At 45.3% G+C, this 18,975-nt stretch overlaps 1 protein-coding gene across 2 annotated transcripts in view; it reads right to left on the bottom strand.

Moving 5' to 3' along the window:
• Positions 1-7,157, bottom strand: part of VSTM5 (V-set and transmembrane domain containing 5) — a 32,011-nt gene extending 24,854 nt beyond the window's left edge. For both annotated transcript variants that reach the window (XR_006297329.1, XM_043579935.1), the window contains exon 1: positions 6,695-7,157. Coding sequence is in view for 1 of the 2 variants with exons in the window: in XM_043579935.1 (XP_043435870.1) it covers positions 6,695-6,785 (91 nt within the window). In the remaining variant the exon portion in view is untranslated. The remainder of the gene's footprint in view (positions 1-6,694) is intronic.
• Positions 7,158-18,975: the final 11,818 nt, after the last annotated feature.

Raw genomic sequence — 18,975 nt, 5'->3', positions numbered from 1 at the left:
GCTTTAAAATGAAGACTGTAACGGGGTGCATGGGTGGCTCAATCGGTTCAGTATCTGACTCTTGATTTTTGGCTCACGTCATGATCTCATGGTTTGTGAGATCAAGCCTTGCATCTGGCTCTGTGCTGACAGTGTGGAGCCTGCTTGGGATTCTCTCCCTGTCCCTCTCTCTCTGCCCCTCTCCATCTCTCTCTCCCTCTCTCTCTAAATAAATAAACTTAAAAAAATAAATGAAGGGGAGCCTGGGTGGCTCAGTCAGTTAAATGTCGGCCTTCAGCTCAGGTCATGATCTCACAGTCTGTGAGTTCGAGCCCCACGTCAGGCTCTGTGCTGACAGCTCAGAGCCTGGAGCCTGCTTCAGATTCTGTGTCTCCCTCTCTCTCTCTGCCCCTCCCCTGCTTATACTCTGTCTCTCTGTCTCAAATATAAATAAAAACATTAAAAAAAAATTTTTTTAAATAAAATAGAAAAAATACATTAAAAAAAACCATGAAGACTGTAGCAAGACACAAAAAAGGGCCCTACATAATGATAAATGTATCAATCCAACAAGAGGATATAACAATTGTAAATATTTATGGACCCAACACAGAGTTCCTAAATACATACAGCAATGATTTTCAGGCATAAAGGAAGAAACTGACATAATACAATAATAGTAGGGGACTTTAACACAGCACATACATCAATGGGTAGATCATCCAGACAGAAAATCAACTATAAAATAATGGCTTTGAACAACAAACACATTAGACCAGATAGACTAACAGATATGTACAGAACTTTCCATCTCAAAACAACAGACTACATATTCTTCCAAGTGCATATGGAACATCTTCCATGTTAGGATAGATCACATGTTAGGTCACAAAACACGTCTTAGTAAATTTAACAAGATTGAAATCCTATCAAGCATCTTTTCCAACCACAACCATATGAAACTGAAAATCAATTACAAGAGAACAACTGGAAAAAACACAAACACATGGAGGCTAAACAACATGCTTCTAAACAACTCAATAAAGAAATCAAAGAAAAGACGAAAATACATGGAGACAAGTGAAAAAGAAAATACAACCATCCAAAATCACTGGGACACAGCAAAGCAGTTCTAAGAGGGAAGTTTATGGCAACAGGTCTACCTCAGGAAACAAAACAAATCTCAAATAAACAACCTACCCTTACCCATAATGGAGTCAGAAAAAGAAGAACAAAGCCCCAAACCAGTGGAAAGAAGGAAATAATAAAGATTACAGCGGAAATAAATGAAGGAGACAGAAAAAACAGTAGGGGAAAAAAAAAAAAAACAATGAAACCAAGCGCTGGTTCTTTGAAAAGATAGCATTGACCAACCTTTACAGCCAGACTCATCAAGAAAATAAAGAGAGAAGACTCTAATGATTCAAATCAGAAATGAAGCAGAAGAAATAACAACCAACAGCACAGAAATATAAAGAATTATAAGAGAATATTGGGAAAATTTATATGCCAACAAATTGGACAACCTAGAAGGCGTGGGTAGATCCCTGAAAGTGTACACCCTTCCACAACTGATTCAGGAAAATCTGGACTAATCAATTACTAGTACTAAAATTGAATCAATAATAAAAAAAAAACTCTCAACAAACAAAAGTCCAGGACCGGATGGCTACACAGGTGAATTCTCTGACTCATTTAAAGAAGACTTAATACCTATTCTTTTCAAACTATTCCAAAAATAGATGAAGGAAAACTTCTTAATGGATTCCATGAGGACAGCATTACCCTGATACCCAAACCAAACAAAGACACTATAAAAAGGGAGAAAACTACAGGCCAATATCTCTGATGAGCAAAGATGCAAAAATCCTCAGCAAAATATGAGTAAACAGAATTCCACACCACAGTAATAAAGTCATTCACCATGCTCAAGTGAGATTAATATAAAGATCCAGGTGGTTCAAGATTTGTAAATCATTCAAGGTGATACATCACATTAACAAGAGGAAGGGTAAAAACCATATGATTAGTTTAATAGATGCAGAAAAAGCATTAGACAAAGTACAACACCTGTTCACGATGAAAACCCTCAATAAAGTAGGTCTAGAGGAAACATACCTCAACAGAGCAAAGGAAATCTATGGAAAACCCACAGCTTACATCATGTTCAAGGGTGAAAAACTGAAAGTGTTTCCTCTGAGATCAGGAACAAGACAAGGATGTCCACTCTCCCCACTTTGATTCAACATAGTCCTGGAAATCCTAGCTGCAGCAAGTGGACAAGACAAAGATTTTAAAAGGCTCCATACTGGTAAGAAAGAAGAAAATTGCCGCTATCTGCAGATGACATGATACTGTGTATAGAAAATCCTAAAGACCCCACCAAAAAACTATTCAAACTGATAAATGAATTCAGTAGAGTTGCAGAACACAAAATCAATATGCAAAAATCTGTTGCATTTCTACACACTAATAGTAGCAGATAAAGAAATTATGAAGACGATTCCATTTACAATAGCACCAACAAGAATAAAATACCTACGAATAAATTTAACCAAGGAGGGGAAAGACCTAAACTCTGAAAACTATACTGATGAAAGAACACTGATGAAAAACTGCATTGGTGAAAGAAATTGAGGACGACACAAACGAATGGAAAGATATACCATGCTCATGGATTAGAAGAATTAATATCATTAATTCTTATTACCATTAATCCATATTACCCAAAGCAATCTACAGATTTAATGCAATCCCTATCAAAATGCCAACAGCATTTTTCACAGAACTGGAACAAAGAATCCTAAAATTTGTATGGAACCACAAAGACCCCAAATAACCACACAATCTTTAGAAAGAAAAACAAAGCTGAAGGTATCATAACCCTGAACTTTAAGACATACTGTAACTATAACTATAATAATCAAAACAGTATAGTATTAGCACAGAAACAGGCACAGAGATCAACAGAACAGAATACAAAGACCAGAAATAAATCCAAGATTATATGGTCAATTAACTTACAACAAAGGAAGCAAGAGTACATAAGAGAATACTTGTCTCTTCAACAAATGGTTTCGGGAAAACTGGACAGCTACATGCAAAAGAATAAAACTGGAACACCTGCCTAAACAATACACAAAAATGAACTCGAATGGATTAAAGACATAAATGTGAGACCTGAAAGCATAAAACCTCTAAATGAAAACAGAGGCAGTAATCTCTTGAATATCAGTCTTCACAACATTCTTCTAGATACGTCTCCTCAGGCAAGGGAAACAAAAGCAAAAATAAAGACTCAGGACTACACCAAAATAAAAACCTTTTGCTCTACAAAGGAAACCATCAACAAAACAAAAGGGCAACTATTGAAGATACTTGCAGTGGTATATCTGCTAAGGGATTAATGTCCAAAATATATAAAGAACTTATACAATTCAACAGCAAAAAGCCCAAACAACCTGATTAAAAAATGGGCAGAAGATCTGAATAACCGTTTTTCCAAGGAAGACATACAGGTGTCCAACAGACACGTGAAAAGATGCTCAACATCACTAATCATCAGGGAAATGAAAATCAAAACGACAGTGAGATACCACTTTGCACAGGTCAGAATAGCTAGTATCAGAAAGACAAGAAAAAACCAATGTTGGTGAGGATGTGGACAAAAGGAAGCCCTCATGCATTGTTGGTGGGGACGAAAACTGGGGCAGCCACTGTGGAAAACAGTATGGAAGTTCCTCAAAAGATTAAAATTAAAACTATCATGGGTTCCAGGATTTGCGCTGCTGGAAAACCCAAAGAAAACCAAGACACTAATTTGAAAAGATATATGTAACCCTATGCCTATTGTAGCATTATTGTACAACGGCCAAGATATGGAAGCAACAGACGTGTCATCAATAGATGAATGAATAAAGAAGGAGTGGTATATATCTACAACGGAATATCACTCAGCCATAAGAAAGAATATCTTGCCATTTGTGACAACATGGATGGACCTAGAGGGTATTATGCGACGTGAAATAAGTCAGACATGGATAAGACAAATACCGTATTATTTCACTTATATGTGGAATCTAAAAAACAAAACAAATGAACAAACAAACAAACAGAAACATACCCTTAAATACGGAGAACTGGTGGATGCCAGAGGGGAGGAGGCTGGGAGGGTGGGGACACGGGATTAAGAGGTACAAACTTTCAGTTATAAAGTAAATGTCACGGAGATGAAAAGCACAGCATAGGGAACGCAGTCAATCATCTTTTAATAATGTTGTTGGTGACAGAGGATGACCACACTTATCTTGATGAGCACTGAGCAATACATAGAATTATCAAATCAATATGTTGTACACCTTAGGGGCACCTGGATAGCTCAGGCGGTTAATCGCCCGACTCATGGTTTCATTTCCGGTCACGCTGTCATGGTTCACGAGTCTGAGCCCCACATCGGGTTCTGTGCTGATGGTGCAGGGCCTGCTTGGGATTCTCTCTCTCTCCTTCTCTCTGCGCCTCCCCTGCTCGCTCTCTTGCTCTCTCTCAAAAGAAATCAATAGACTTAAAAAACAATTTAAAAAATCTAAAAAAAATGTATTGTACACCTACAGTAATATTGAATGCCTTGTATGTCCATTATACATACATACATACATGATAAAGAAAAAAGTCCAACAGCAAATAGGGTGTCACATATAGGTGTCCTCAGGTCCTGGTGGTAATAGAGAAAGGAGGGTCTCCTGTCTGCAGCCCCCTGCCAGACCAGCATGGAGTATGTCAGATCTCCCGTGGAGATCAGAAATGAAGGAATTTGGAAGACTTCCTTTTTTATTTTTATTTATTTATTTTTTAAGTTTTTTTTTTTTTTTTTTTTTTTTTTTTTTTTTTTTTTTAAACGTTTATTTACTTTTGAGACAGAGAGAGACAGAGCATGAACGGGCCCTGTCCTGGAATGGTTTCTGGGCCTTTCCGGGGGCTTCGGTGAGATTCCCCCTACACTGGCTCTCCCGCCCCTTCCCACCCATCCCGTCCCCAGCTAAGCCCAGAACCCACAGCTCCATTCTAGCCGTGGTGGCTTCTGGCCTATCCACTCCCTCCCCAGACCAGACTCAGCCTGCTCCTCTGTCCTCCTGGGGACTGGGCCACGAATGACTCAGTGGGGCCAGTTCTCCAGTCTGGGTTCTGAACGTCCAGGGCTCCCAGAAGGTTTGCACTTCCTGCCTCTCCAGACTCACCACTGCAAGCTGGCACTGTCGTTTGCTTGTCTGAGGGCACGACTCTGAACTAGGTTCCCCACCGGGGCCTGCTTCCTACAGGCAGAGGGGGCCCTGAACGAGTGAGCGAATGAATGAATTACACACTGTGGCAATTGGCTGGCGCCTGAGTCTTGGGAACATCTGTTGTGTAAGAATGGTGGTTGGAAACGTGTTGGAGCCTTGAAAAACAATTGAAAAGGTCACTGCCAGGCCAAACACACCCACCTACCTGAGAAATAACAATCTGTTACTTCTCCCTCAACAGGCAGCCAGAAGTGCATGCCTGGTGCCAGTCTTTCTGGGTTTCTGAGATGTGCAGGCTCCAAAGCTGGGGTCTAGTCAGAGAGGTGTAAGGGTGCAGTGCTAGAGTGCTCGGGTTGGAACCCTGGCACCCCACCCTCCCCAGGAACAGCCGGTGACTTTGTGCAAGTAGCAACCTCTGTGTCTCCTTTCCTCACTTGTGAAACAGAAATCGAGTAGCACTTAAGAGGGTTGCCTTGTGGATTCAAGGACAGAAGTCTTGTAAAGTCTGAGGGATCGCGAATGCATCCATGCTTAGTGAGAGCTGGCTCTTACTATTGGCCCTCCCACCTCCAATGGCCCTGCACTGGTCACTCTGAACCTCACTTAGCTAATCTGTAAAGTGGGAATGACGATAACGTTAATGACTAGAGGAGAAAGTAAAACTTACAGTCTGTAGTTTGTGCCATTGGGAGTTTGTGCAGCTGTGACTTACATCCAGACTCCCCATACTAGGGAGATTCTAGGGTCACCCAAAGCCCGCCACTCGGTGCACAGTGGCAAGGGCCACCTCAAGCCCCAACACCCAAACCCCAACCCCCAGAACCCCTTTACTTCAAGAGTCTGCTGTGGGCTCTTCTGCTTTTAGGGAAGGCCTACAGAATGTCCTGGTGACCGGGGAAGCCCGGAGGAGGACAAGGGGTCCCCACAGTAGGGGGCGGGGCCCGCGTGCCTTGGGGTCGGAACACCTCAGCTGCAGTCCGGTCATTCCAGGAAAAAGAAATAGAAAATACTGCAGAGGAGGCGGCCGCCCGGGCCCGGAGCCGGTTATCTCCCCGCCGGCTTCCGGCTCTGATAACGCCCCGCCGGGCGGGGCCGGGACGGGCACCCCCAAGTGGCCCAAGGTGCCAGGACCGGAGAGCCTGCGGTTTGCTCGTCCCCTCCGGCCGCGATCGGCGCCGTAGGGGACGCGCCCAGCCCCGCCGGGGAGCAGCGCGTCCCCTGCCAGGCGGGGCCCCCAAGGTGGGCTAGGGCCTGTGGCCCGGCAGCCGCGACACCCGGGACCCGAATGCCGCCCCACGCCGCCCTGCGGTCCCCCGCCGCGCCCCGCGCACCCCGCGGTCCTCCGCAGCCCCCCTGGCCCCGCCGCCCCGCCGCGCCCCGAGCCTCCCCGCTGCGCTCGCCCCGCCGCCTCCCCCTCTCCGCCGCCCCGCGCTTACTTTGCAGACAGCAGGCTGCGGTCAGGCAGAGGGCGAGGAGCCCCAGGGATATGCCGCGGTTCTTCCTACTCCCGCTCGGCAGAGGCCTCATGAGCAATCCCGGCCCGGCTCCGGCCCGGCATGGGCTTCCAGGCGGCGAGCGCGGGCCCGACTGTGCGCTGTCACAGCGCCGTGCGGCTCCCGCCCGCCCGCCGCCTCTGCCCTCCTCCTCGGAGTCTGGCAGGTCCTCTAGGGCCAAATGCAGATGAGCTGATCCTATTGTGGTTGAGCCAGTTCCCAAGGAGTGGGAAGGAAAAGAGAGGAGAGACAGAGAGAATGGGAAAGCAGTGGGAATGCACACGCTCAGAAGTAAATAATGGCAAATAAAGAGCAGGCTCCTTCCGTTCACACCCAGCGTCCTGGTATTGATTCCAGACTCAGCTGGATGCTGGATACAAGAGGGAGGGAAAGTACTAGCTGTTGGCTGAGGACCAAGAGAGACCATCTAATGGCTCCATGGGCAACCAGAAGGCTTTTAGGAAAGTGAAGTGACAGCCTGGGCTAAGAGGGGTGGGAAGAAGGGGACAACAAGAGAGCCTCAGGCAGCTCTGGGTGGAGTCATTGGATACTAATGAGATCCACCCGCCATCCATCCATCCATCTGTCCACCATCCACACATGGGTCCATCCATCCATCTACCCACATACCCATCTACCCAGGCACCAATCCATCCCTTCATCTATCCAAGTGTTCTTGGACAGCCTATTTGTTTGCAAAGGGCCTGGCCCCTGGGAGATACTAAGAGAGCATTGAACCAGATAGTGTTTGGTTCAGGGATGGGCACATTGGCCTTTGGAGGCTGCCCTGACGTCATTGCTGGGATTGCTGAAATCAGAGGATACAAACCTGAGAATACTGGGGAGCCATCTTGCCTGTCACGTGGAGAGCCTGTGAATTAAGAATGAAGCCAACGGACACAGATTGAGCCAGCTGGGAGCTGCCAAGAAAGACTGAGCCCTAATAACATGGTCTGACCTCTGGGATTCTGCACATTTGCCTTTGCCAATTACGAGCAAGTAAATACCCTCTCTTGACAAAGAGAATTTAAGTTAGATTTCAATGACATAGAATTGAGAGAGTCCTGACTAATACAAGTGGTCTTCTTGACATTTTTCTGTTTTCTTGATACATGAGTGGCGATTTAGGAATCACTCGTATTTGTTTATTCATCAACCTTTATCAAATCTGCCTTTACACCAGGCAATGTGCTGGGCTCTGCAGCTCCAAAAATAAATAACTCGTGGCTCCTGGTCCCAAGGAATTCACAAACTAGTGGAGCCCAAATGATCCAAATTGAGAAAGGCATCCAGGTTTGAGGGCTCTTCTTGCTGAGGCCAAGGTGAGAGGAAACTGGCTGTTTTGCTCACTGCTGTAGACCTGGCACAGGGTAGGTGCTTAATAACTATTTGCTAAATGCATATATGGACGAGAAAAACTGAAGTCTGAGACATTTACGAGAGAAGAAAGAATATCGTGAGATCAAGAGGTGATAAAGGCTAGAATGACCCATCACTTACAGTGATGCTGTAAGTTTATATCCCGCCTCTGTCACCTCCCAGCTCTCCAGCCATGGAGAAGTGACATCAACTCTCTGGACCTCTGAGGGGACTGGGCTGTGCCAGAAACGGTCGACCCTGTCTGCACATTAGAAACAAAGCACCAGGGGATTGAATGTTACAATATGGAACTGGGTGTCCCTCCAGTTCAATGAATCAGATTTTCAGGGTGGTGGGGGGCAGGGGCTGGGCATTAGTGTTTCTCAAAAGCTCTCTCAGTGATTCTGATGTGCAGCCAGGGTTGAAAACCACTGCTCTGGATTAGTTAGAAGCTTCTTGAGGTCATGTTTGATGACACTTAGAACTTAGTTTATCAGATCCTTTCTTTAAATTTTTTTTTTTAACGTTTATTTATTTTTGAGACAGAGAGAGACAGAGCATGAACGGGGGAGGGTCAGAGAGAGAGAGGGAGACACAGAATCTGAAACAGGCTCCAGGCTCTGAGCTGTCAGCACAGAGCCCGACGCGGGGCTTGAACTCATGAACCGCGAGATCATGACCTGAGCTGAAGTCGGAGGCTTAACCAACTGAGCCACCCAGGCGCCCCTCAGATCCTTTCTTTAGAGTAGGGTTGCATAGAGGGGAGCAGGAAGATAGCATGAGTCCATTTCAGCCATGATTATATTTACCATTTCCTTTTCTCTCTCTTTCTTCCTTTCCTCCTCTCTGTCTTTCAACAAATATCGGTTAAATGCCTACAAGATCCCAGGCATGGCATCAGTCTGGTTGAGGCAGAGAAGGAGTGGGAAGGAAGACCGGAAAAGTAGACTGGGACTAAGACTTGAAGGGCTGATATACTGAATACTGAGTGAGGGTGCTTGTTTTTGCTAAAAGGATGTAATTCGAGAGTCACACCTAATCCGATATATTGGCTCCTTCTTTGCCATCTTTGGCATATATTACAGCAATTAGGTATTTGGTAACTCTTCTCACCAACCAACCACTCTGGAAAAGAATCAACATCCACCAGTGCTTATTTTCTCAAAGGCTTCGGAGCCACTTTTCACTTCCAAGAGAAACAAATGATGTGTTTACAGTGCCCAAGGTTATGACAGCCCTATAGCTGCACACAGTTCTTGTTTTTGAGGACAGTCCTGATTTTACATATGCTCTTCCATTGTTCCTGTACGTACATAAGAATTTGTGAGGCGATATATCCTGGTGTTTCTGGAAAATTGACCCTATGTCCAGATGATCTGTAGCTTCTTGCTTCTTTTGTCTCTCTTGAAAATATGCTTATTGTTTATCACGAATGGACGTTGGTAAGGTGCCAGGAGGGTGGCGGGGCTGGGAGGGGATTGAACGTTACAATATGGAAGACCTACCCAAGCTTCGTTAAAGTTGGTTCCTTGGAGCTGGGTTTTTATGGTGCTATATAGTGTACTAAGGCTCTTAACACTGGACTGGTTTGGTCCAAACTGCCTGTATCCTAGAGTGTAGTCTCTATGACCTACATTCCCAATGAGCCTTAAGGGTGTGTGCCAATGCTTATTATGTTTCTCTCTCTCTTTTTTTTAGTAGTTTTTTTTTTCCTTAAGTTTATTTATTGAGAGAGAGAAAGAGTGTGTGTACTCATGGGAGAAGAAAGGGCAGAGATTGAGGGAGAGAGGGCACCCCAAGCAGGCTCAGTGCAGAGCCCAGTGAGGGGCTGGAAACCACGAACCATGAGACTATAGCTTGAGCGGAAACCAAGTCTGCCGCCCAGGCTCAACCAACGAGTCTGTTCTTTTTTATCCCGATTTTGAAAATTCCTACTGCCTGATAATAGAGAGGCTGGAGACACAGTGCACAAGAACTCCAAACTCCAGTTCGGGAGTTGGACAGACCCAGGAAAAGCCCAGCTCTTCTACTCCTGGCTGTGTGACCTTAGGCAGACTATTTAACATTTCTTTACAGCAGTCTCCTTGGCTGTGAAGTGGGATTTCAATATTCTTACCTACTGGTGCTGCTGTGAAGGTCACTAAGACACAGGTGTGAAGGGGGTGACTGCACGGAAAACTCTGGATCCTTTATCACAGAGTCGAGATTATTAGTGCCTTGCATAATAGGTGCTCAGTAACTGAATAAATTTCCCTGTGGTATTCGTGCTTTTTAGTTTGGGCTCAAAGATTGTACTTCTAAAGGACGGAGACCATTTATTCTAGATCTTCTATGGGTTATCTCTTCCTATATAGCACTGAGCATGTAAAAGGTGCTCAGTACATATGCAGTGGGGGCACTGGGGCGGCTGGCAAAAGTCTAACTTGAATTCTGGTCTTAGCTGTTCCATTGTGGAAATGATTTAATGTCTCTGGGTCTCAGTTTCTTCCTCGGTAAAAATGGGATATTAGGCATTGGGTACATGGTCTGGAGCAGATGGCATGGGCTTGATCTCAGAATGTGGTCTGCATATTTTCAGACAAAGGTAACAAAACAAACATGAAAATTAGAAAGACAGATAAACAGGGGCACCTGGGTGGCTCAGTCAGTTAAGTGTCCGACTTTGGCTCAGGTCATGATCTTGCCGGTCGTGGGTTCAAGCCCCGCATTGGGCTGTGCTGACAGCTTAGAGCCTGGAGCCTGCTTCAGATTTTGTGTTTCCCTCTCGCTCTGCTCCTCCCCCACTCATGCTCTGTGTCTCTCTCAAAAAAATAAATAAACATAGGGGCGCCTGGGTGGTGCAGTCGGTTAAGCGTCCAACTTCAGCCAGGTCACGATCTCGCAGTCCGTGAGTTGGAGCCCCGCGTCAGGCTCTGGGCTGATGGCTCGGAGCCTGGAGCCTGTTTCCGATTCTGTGTCTCCCTCTCTCTCTGCCCCTCCCCCGTTCAAGCTCTGTCTCTCTCTGTCCCAAAAATAAATAAAAAACGTTGAAAAAAAATTAAAAAAAAAAACATTAAAAAATTAAAAAAAAAAAAGAAAGACAAATAAACAAACTGGTTTTCCTGAACTGGCTGGCATTTGTAGTTGGCTCACAGGGTCTGATATTACCATTTTGTGCCTGGATGGGCTGGGCATCCTATGGACAAGACAGGCTCTGAGCTGTTCAAGTCTAATTTCAGTAAAAGTCAATGAAAACGTCATGAAGGCTGGGCACCTTGAGGGAGTCCTGCCAAAGAAAAATAAGTGTGAGACCAAAGCTTATCAATCGTATTTTAAAAATCGCAGTTTACCACTATATTCAGTAACAATTACTGAGAACCGTGTGCCACACGGAATTTTCTGATCCCGTGAACCATTACAGAAGACAGTGGCTGGTGTAGGGGCGGTCTGCTCCAGCAGGAAAGAGCATTTTGTTTTGAACTGCCAGTGCCTGGTGATCATCAAAAATTTTAGGTGGGTCTCATTCTTATTTTTTCATTCTCTTTAGACGCTGAACCTCCTCATTTTGCAGCAGGGGCCAGTTGCTGGTTCCTGGTTCGCCATGGATTGAAAACATTTAGGTGCCCTTGGACTACACCTCTTTGGTTCCTTACACCCTGAACATCCTTCTCATCACCTAGTTCTCAGCACAAGCACAGTCATTGCCCTGGTGTTTTAAAACCACCTTTACTGAGGTTTCATTAATGTGCGGGAAACTGCATCCATTGAAAGCGTGCAGTTTGAGGAGTTTAATTATGTGGATACACCCATGAAACACCCACCACAATCAAGATACAGAATGTTTCCATCGCTCTCGAAGCTCCTCTGTGCAGTCAGTCCTTCTCTCTGCCCTCAGCCCCAGGCAGCCATTGGATTGTTTTTGTTATGACACATTCATTTGCATTCTCTACAGTGTTGTATAAACCGAATCATACAGTGCGTAGTGTTGGGTTTTTTTCCATCCAGGATCATTTTGAGATTCGTCCTGTTGTTGAATACATCAGCATTTCATTTCTTGTCCACAGCGTGTGTATTCCTTCCCCTGTTGATGAACATGTGGGTTATTTTCAGTTTTTGCCAGACATCAGTCTGTTTTACTGTCTTCGGTGCATAATCGCTATCTGATATTATCTTGTGCTTTTCTTTGGTTGTTTTTGTGACTCCCTCTTCTCCTGAGCTAAAACAAAAAGTGATTTAGTCTCTTGTCCTTTATCGGTAGTGGGAACACATGATAGGAGGTCATGAATTCATTCATTCCAGGAATTTCAATGTTGGGCTGTACTTGGAGCGTTCCTGAGTTCAAACACCAAGTCTGGCACCATTAGGTTTGTGACCTTGAGCAAATGGCCTCACCTCTCTGAATATCAGTTACTACATCTGTAAACTGAGTAGGAATCATACTGTCTCACAAGCTTGTAGCGAAGATACACATAAATTACTAATAATGGAAGGTCAGTGCTGTCCACATTGTCTTGTAATAACTCACTTAATCATTTAATCCATTAATCACTTCCATGCAGAAAGTACTCTATCACTCTACCCATTTCACAGACGAGAAAGTTGAGGCACAGAGTCAGTAAGTGCCAGAGCTTCACTTGGACTCAGGCTGTTAGGCTTATGAGACTGCTCTCCCCGTCACTCTGTTATTCTGCTTCTCTGTTATTAAATGACACAATATGTGAAGTGCCCAGCACAGTACCTGACATATACTAGCTTCACAATAAATAGTAGTTTCCTTCTTCCTTAGGTGTAAAGTCACAGAGAAAGGTGCCAAACATCCTAGCATTTACCTATAATTCCGGAACAGTATGTGCAACGTTGCAGCACGTAAAATTCAATGGAATTTTATAGACCGGATGTACTGCATTATTGTCAACCCATTGACATTTTAGTTTCTTAGCCTACGATATGATTAGAAGTATTGAGAAGGTTGATAAGTTTGTCCAGTAAATCAGTGTTAATATGTTTTTCCAGTAAATTGTGAACCCTCGTTGGTACATGTGGTCTAGGAGACTCCTGAGACCCTTTTAAGGCAAGGTGAGGGCCGGGCCTGAGAGCCGGGTCTGCCCCAGAGGGGGTGCAGGTGAGCACTGTCAGCAACTTGTAAACAACCACACTCAATGTCAAATGATCAGTGTGGGGGAGGTGCCATCCCTCAGGGATGGGATGGTTCTTTTCTGATTTGGACCATAAAGCACTTTACAAACAATAACTGTTGAGGAATATTCTTATGTTTGTGATTCATTGTTTTATATATTTGGGGGCTCCTGTATTCGGCGCATAGACATTTATAACTGTTAGCTCTTCCTGATGGATAGACCCTGTAATTATTATATAATGCCCTTCTTCATCTCCTGTTACAGCCTTTAATTTAAAGTCTAGTTTGTCTGATGTAAGTATGGCTACTCCAGCTTTCTTTTGACTTCCAATAGCATGACAGATAGTTCTCCATCCCCTCACTTTCAATCTGAAGGTGTCCTCAGGTCTAACATGAGTCTTTTGTAGACAGCAAATAGATGGGTCTTGTTTTTTTCCATTCTGATACCCTATGTCTTTTGGTTGGAGCATTTGGTCCATTTACATTCAGTGTTATTATTGAAAGATATGGGTTTAAAGTCATCGTGATGCCTGTAGGTTTCATGGTTGTAGTGATGTCTCTGGTACTTTGTGGTCCTTGCAACATTTCACTCACAGAGTCCCCCTTAGGATCTCTTGTAGGGCTGGTTTAGTGGTGACGAATTCCTTCAGTTTTTGTTTGGGAAGACTTTTATCTCTCCTTCTATTCTGAATGACAGACTTGCTGGATACGGATTCTTGGTTGCATATTTTTTTCTGTTCATCCCATTGAAGATTTCCTGCCATTCCTTTCTGGCCTGCCAAGTTTTAGTAGATAGGTCTGCCACTAGTCTTATGGGTCTCCCTTTATAAATTAGAGGCTGTTTATCTCTAGCTGCTTTCAGAATTTTCTCTTTATCCTTGTATTTTGCCAGTTTAACTATGATATGTCATGCAGAAGATCGATTCAAGTTACGTCTGAAGGGAGTTCTCTGTGCCTCTTGGATTTCAATGCCTTTTTCCTTCCCCAGATCAGGGAGGTTCTCAGCTATGATTTGTTCAAGTACACCTTCAGCCCCTTTCTCTCTCTCTTCCTCTTCTGGAATTCCTATGATACGGATATTGTTCCATTTGATTGCATCACTTAGTTCTCTAATTCTTCCCTCATACTCCTGAATTTTTTTTATCTCTCTTTTTCTTAGCTTCTTCTTTTTCCATAATTTTATCTTCTAATTCACCTATTCTGTCCTCTGCCTCTTCAATCCGAGCTGTGGTCACCTCCATTTTATTTTGCACCTCATTTATAGCATTTTTTAACTCCTCATGACTGTTTCTTAGTCCCTTGATCTCTGTAGCAATAGATTCTCTGCTGTCCTCTATACTTTTTTCAAACCCAGCAATTAATTTTATGACTATTATTTTAAATTCATGTTCTGTTGTATTGCTTAAATCATTTTTGATCAATTCGTTAGCTGTCGCTACTCCTGGAGTTTCTTTTGAGGAGAATTCTTCTGTTTGGTCATTTTGGACAGTCCCTGGAGTGGTGAGGACCTGCAGGGCACTTCCCCTGTGCTGTCTGGAGTAACTTGTGTTGGTGGGCGGGCCGCAGTCAGACCTGATGTCTGTCCCCAGCCCACCGCTGGGGCCACAGTCAGACTGGTGTGTACCTTACCTTCCCCTCTCCCAGGGCAGAGAGTGGTGTGGAGTGGCGTGGCCCCTGTGTGGGCTGCTTGCACACTGCCAGGCTTGTGGTGTTGCTCTGATGGGATCTGGTGTATTAGCCGGGGTGGATCTGCAAGGTGCACAGGGGTGGGAGGGGCAGGCTTAGCTCACCTTGCCGATGGTGATCCCCTGTGGGAGGGGCCCTGCAGCACTGGGAGGGAGGTAGGCAGACCCGTCGGAGGGATGGATCCGCAGAAGCACAGCGTTGGGTGTTTGCGCGCGAAAGCAAGTTTGGTGACAGAAACTGGTTCCCTTTGGGATTTCGTCTGGGGGATGGGCGAGGGAGATGGCCCTGGCCAGCGCCTTTGTTCCCCGCCAAGCTGAGCTCTGTCGTCCGGGACTCAACAACTCTCCTTCCCAGTGTCCTCTCACCCTCCCTGGTCTCCGAGAGCAGAGCTGTTCACTTTTAACATTCCAGATGTTAAGTCCCGCTGGCTGTCAGAACTCACGCAGTCCGGCCTCTCCGCTTTTGCAAACCAGACTTCAGGGGCTCTGCCTTGCTGGGTGGGCTGCCCCTTCACTGCCCTGCTCCTTCCCACCAGTCCGTGTAGCGCGCACCGCCTCTCCCCCCTTCCTACCCTCTTCCGTGGGCCTCTTGTCTACACTTGGCCCCAGAGAGTCCATTCTGCTAGCCTTCTGGTGGTTTTCTGGGTTCTTTAGGCAGATGTGGGTGGAATCTAAGTGATCAGCAGGATGAGGTGAGCCCAGCGTCCTCTTACGCCTCTTACGTCATCTTTCCCTGGATCTCCTGTTGAGGAATATTCTTAGAGCTACCACCCGTGAACTCTGTTCACAACCTGTTATCCGAGGATCCAATCTGAGAGAGGCCTTCAGATCCAGGGAGGGGCTGGAGGGAGGGGGAAACTGGCTGATGTTGCCCACAGCAGCATTGCTCTCCCTTGGTGGAGCATTAGCCCAACAGAGGTAGGTTCAGGACCGGTGACTCAGGCACGGGCCCATTCCTGATCTTGGGGGATTTATCCATGCCATGCCCCTGTGAGAACTGGTTGGGGGGAAATAACAAAGGGATCACTCTCCTGTCCTCTGGCACTTTCCAGTCTCACGGAGGCAGAGGAGCTAACAAGACCAGCGCCTCATTGTAGGACAATGTGTGAGGGAGTTTTAAGGCACAGAGTACGGCGTACTCCTGATGAGGGAGCCTAAGGCAGGCTGAGGGCAAAGCACAAGCTAGCACACCGCACCTCCCAAGGTGGGATAGTGTGATATTCCTCAGGCACTCCTGGCTGCCCAAGGACAAAGGAAAGGTCAGAACACAAATGTTTAAACTGATAGAGTCTCCAAATATCTTAGTACAATGACAAGGAAAGGACAACCTTATCAACAGCCTGATGCCCAGGAACTCCCTGCCGTTTTAACGTTAATGCTCTGCTAGAGGGAAAAACAACCTTAACCTTGACAATAGCTAGGCCTCCAGTAACCTGTGAGTCTTTAGCAGATGAAAATCCCTTTAAGAAACCTCCTTTCAAGCTATCTCCCCCGCAGACTATGAGTCACTCCTCACAACCCCACTGCAGCTTTTCTGCCCACAGCTCCTGTCCCCAAGCTTTAATAAAATCACCATTTTGCACCAAAGACATCTTTGAGAGAATTCTTTCTTGGCCGTCAGCTCTGAACCCCACCGTCATCCCAAAATACCTCATCACTCCAGTGCTGAGGGGATGAGAGTTTGGGTGTCAGGGTAACCAAGTGTGGTTTCTTGGAGTAGTTACGTCTTGAACTTTGCCCGATCTGTCCTTGGGCTGACTTCATGGGTGTATGACCCACGCTCAGAGGCCCTCACACTCTTGGATTAAAACTCTGCTGTCACCATCTTGAAATGCTTAATGATTTGTGAACAAAGCGTACCACATTTTCATTTTGTACTGGGTCCCGCAAATTATGTCCTGATCATCCTTATCGGGTTACTTCCACCAATTACTATTTTTCCTCCCAAATAGGCTTCTCCTTTTTAGCTTCCTCATCTCACCAGAACACACCAGCTTCTTCCCAGTCCTCTGGACTTGAAACCTCAAGGCAGCTGTTAGCCTTGCCTCACCCTCCACAGCCAAGACCTGAGGAGTATTCCTTCACATGCCCTGATGTCCTGCAGCCTCGTGCTTCTTACCATTTCCAGAGTCATACACGCAGTCCAGTCCCCCTCGGCTTTTGCCTGGAGTCCCTAGACCCTTGCTACTTTGGGTGGTCTAGGGATCATCAGCACCAGCATGAAGTGGACCTTGATGGGCATGCAACACCTTGGGCCCCACCCTAGATCTACATTTTGACCAAAAACGTAGGTAATTCTAATGCGTCGTAAAGTTTGAGAAGTCCAGAAAGCAGACTCTGGCTATATTTTGGAATCACCTGGGGAGATTGGAAAACCACCGATGATTGGGTTCTATCCTTAGACGTTCTGATATAATCATTTAACATCAGTATTTTCTTTAAAGCCCCTCTTTCCCACTTGTTTTAGTTCATCTATCGCTGGGTAACAAATTGCCCCAGCACTTAATGGCTTCAACCAACACATACCTGTTACCTCACAGTTTCTGTGTTCAGGGATGCAGACACAGCTTAGCTAGATCCCCTGCTTCAGGGTCTCTCATGAAGTGGCAGTCAAGGTGTTGGCCTAGGGTCTCTCAGAAGACAGTAGTCAAGGTCCAACTGCAGCACGATCTGCTTCCGAGCTCACTCAGCTCCCTACGGGCCACTGGACCGAGGGTCTCAGTTCCTTCTTGGCTGCTGGGGGGGGAGGCCACTGTCAGTTCTTTGCCACTTGGACCTCTCCAACATGGAAGCTTTGCTTCATTAAAGTCTGTGTGTGAGAGAATCTGCTAGCAAGACAGAAGTCACCATCTTTTATAACCCATTCACGGAAACAACATCCCATTACTTTTGCCATGTTCTATTCATTAGAAATAAGTCACTAGGTCCAGCCCACTCTCAGAGGAAGGGGATTCACAAAGGCATGCCTACCAGAGGCAGGAATCACTGGGGCTCTCTTGGAAGTCCGCCTATACCACCACCACCAGGATTGAGAACCATTGCTCTAGAACAAGGATGTAAACAAACCTTCCTTTATCTCCACTCAGATGAAACAGTGATTAAAGGGATTTCAAAGCTATAGCTGGGCTCTACGGGGTCAGTGTGGATATCGAATAGTGCCATCTGACAAGGTCAAGGTATAGGTCAAATATAGAATATGCCATCCCTGGTCTAGACTCTGCCAACCCAAACATAGACTTTTGGGCAGTTGAGTAACCCTCTCTGATCTCCTCCAGTCCTCCAACAACAATAATTTCTAATTTGTTTGCAACATCAATTGTTCTAAGCCCAGTTGTAGGTCTTTCCTCAAACAGTCCTGTAAGTAATTGCTAACACATGTTGAGGGCTTCCTAAATGTCAGGCAGTGTTCTAAATGTCTTACATTTATGACCCCACTTAACCTCACAGTGTAGTGAGGGGAGGTACTATCAATATCGTCACTTCCAATGAGGAAATTGAAGCAGAGACAGGTCGGATAACTGCCTGGGTCACAAAAAGCAAGTGGTGAGACTGAGATTCAAACTGAGATGGTCTGGGCGCCAGAGTCCCTGCTCTTAAACCACTTATTCAATGTAAAAAATCTTCATTATGTACACATTTCCATTTGTGTTGTCATGACATTGCCATGTACAATAATGAAAGATTGGAAACAACATACCTGTCCAACAATAGGAAAGTGGTGAAGTAGATTATGATGCATCTTTATGGTGACCTATTACATTCATTTACAAAAAGGCATGCTTTTCAAATAATTTTGAAGACGTGGAAAAAATGCACAAAATGTTTTTAAGAGAAAAAGGACTGTGTGGGACATTTAACCATAATTATGAAAACAGATCTGTATGTGAATAGAAGTGGAAATATAACACTACCTTTCTGTACATTATGTAATTATGATTGTTTTTAAAAACAATTTTTAAAAACAAACATAGGGGCGCCTGGGTGGCTCGGTCGGTTAAGCGTCCGACTTCGGCTCAGGTCATGATCTCGCGGTCCATGAGTTTGAGCCCCGCGTCGGGCTCTGT

This window comes from Prionailurus bengalensis, chromosome D1 (assembly GCF_016509475.1).
Source record: "Prionailurus bengalensis isolate Pbe53 chromosome D1, Fcat_Pben_1.1_paternal_pri, whole genome shotgun sequence".
Taxonomy (NCBI): domain Eukaryota; kingdom Metazoa; phylum Chordata; class Mammalia; order Carnivora; family Felidae; genus Prionailurus; species Prionailurus bengalensis.
Note: the sequence above shows the minus strand (reverse complement) of the source record. Positions and strands in the feature narration are given on the sequence as shown.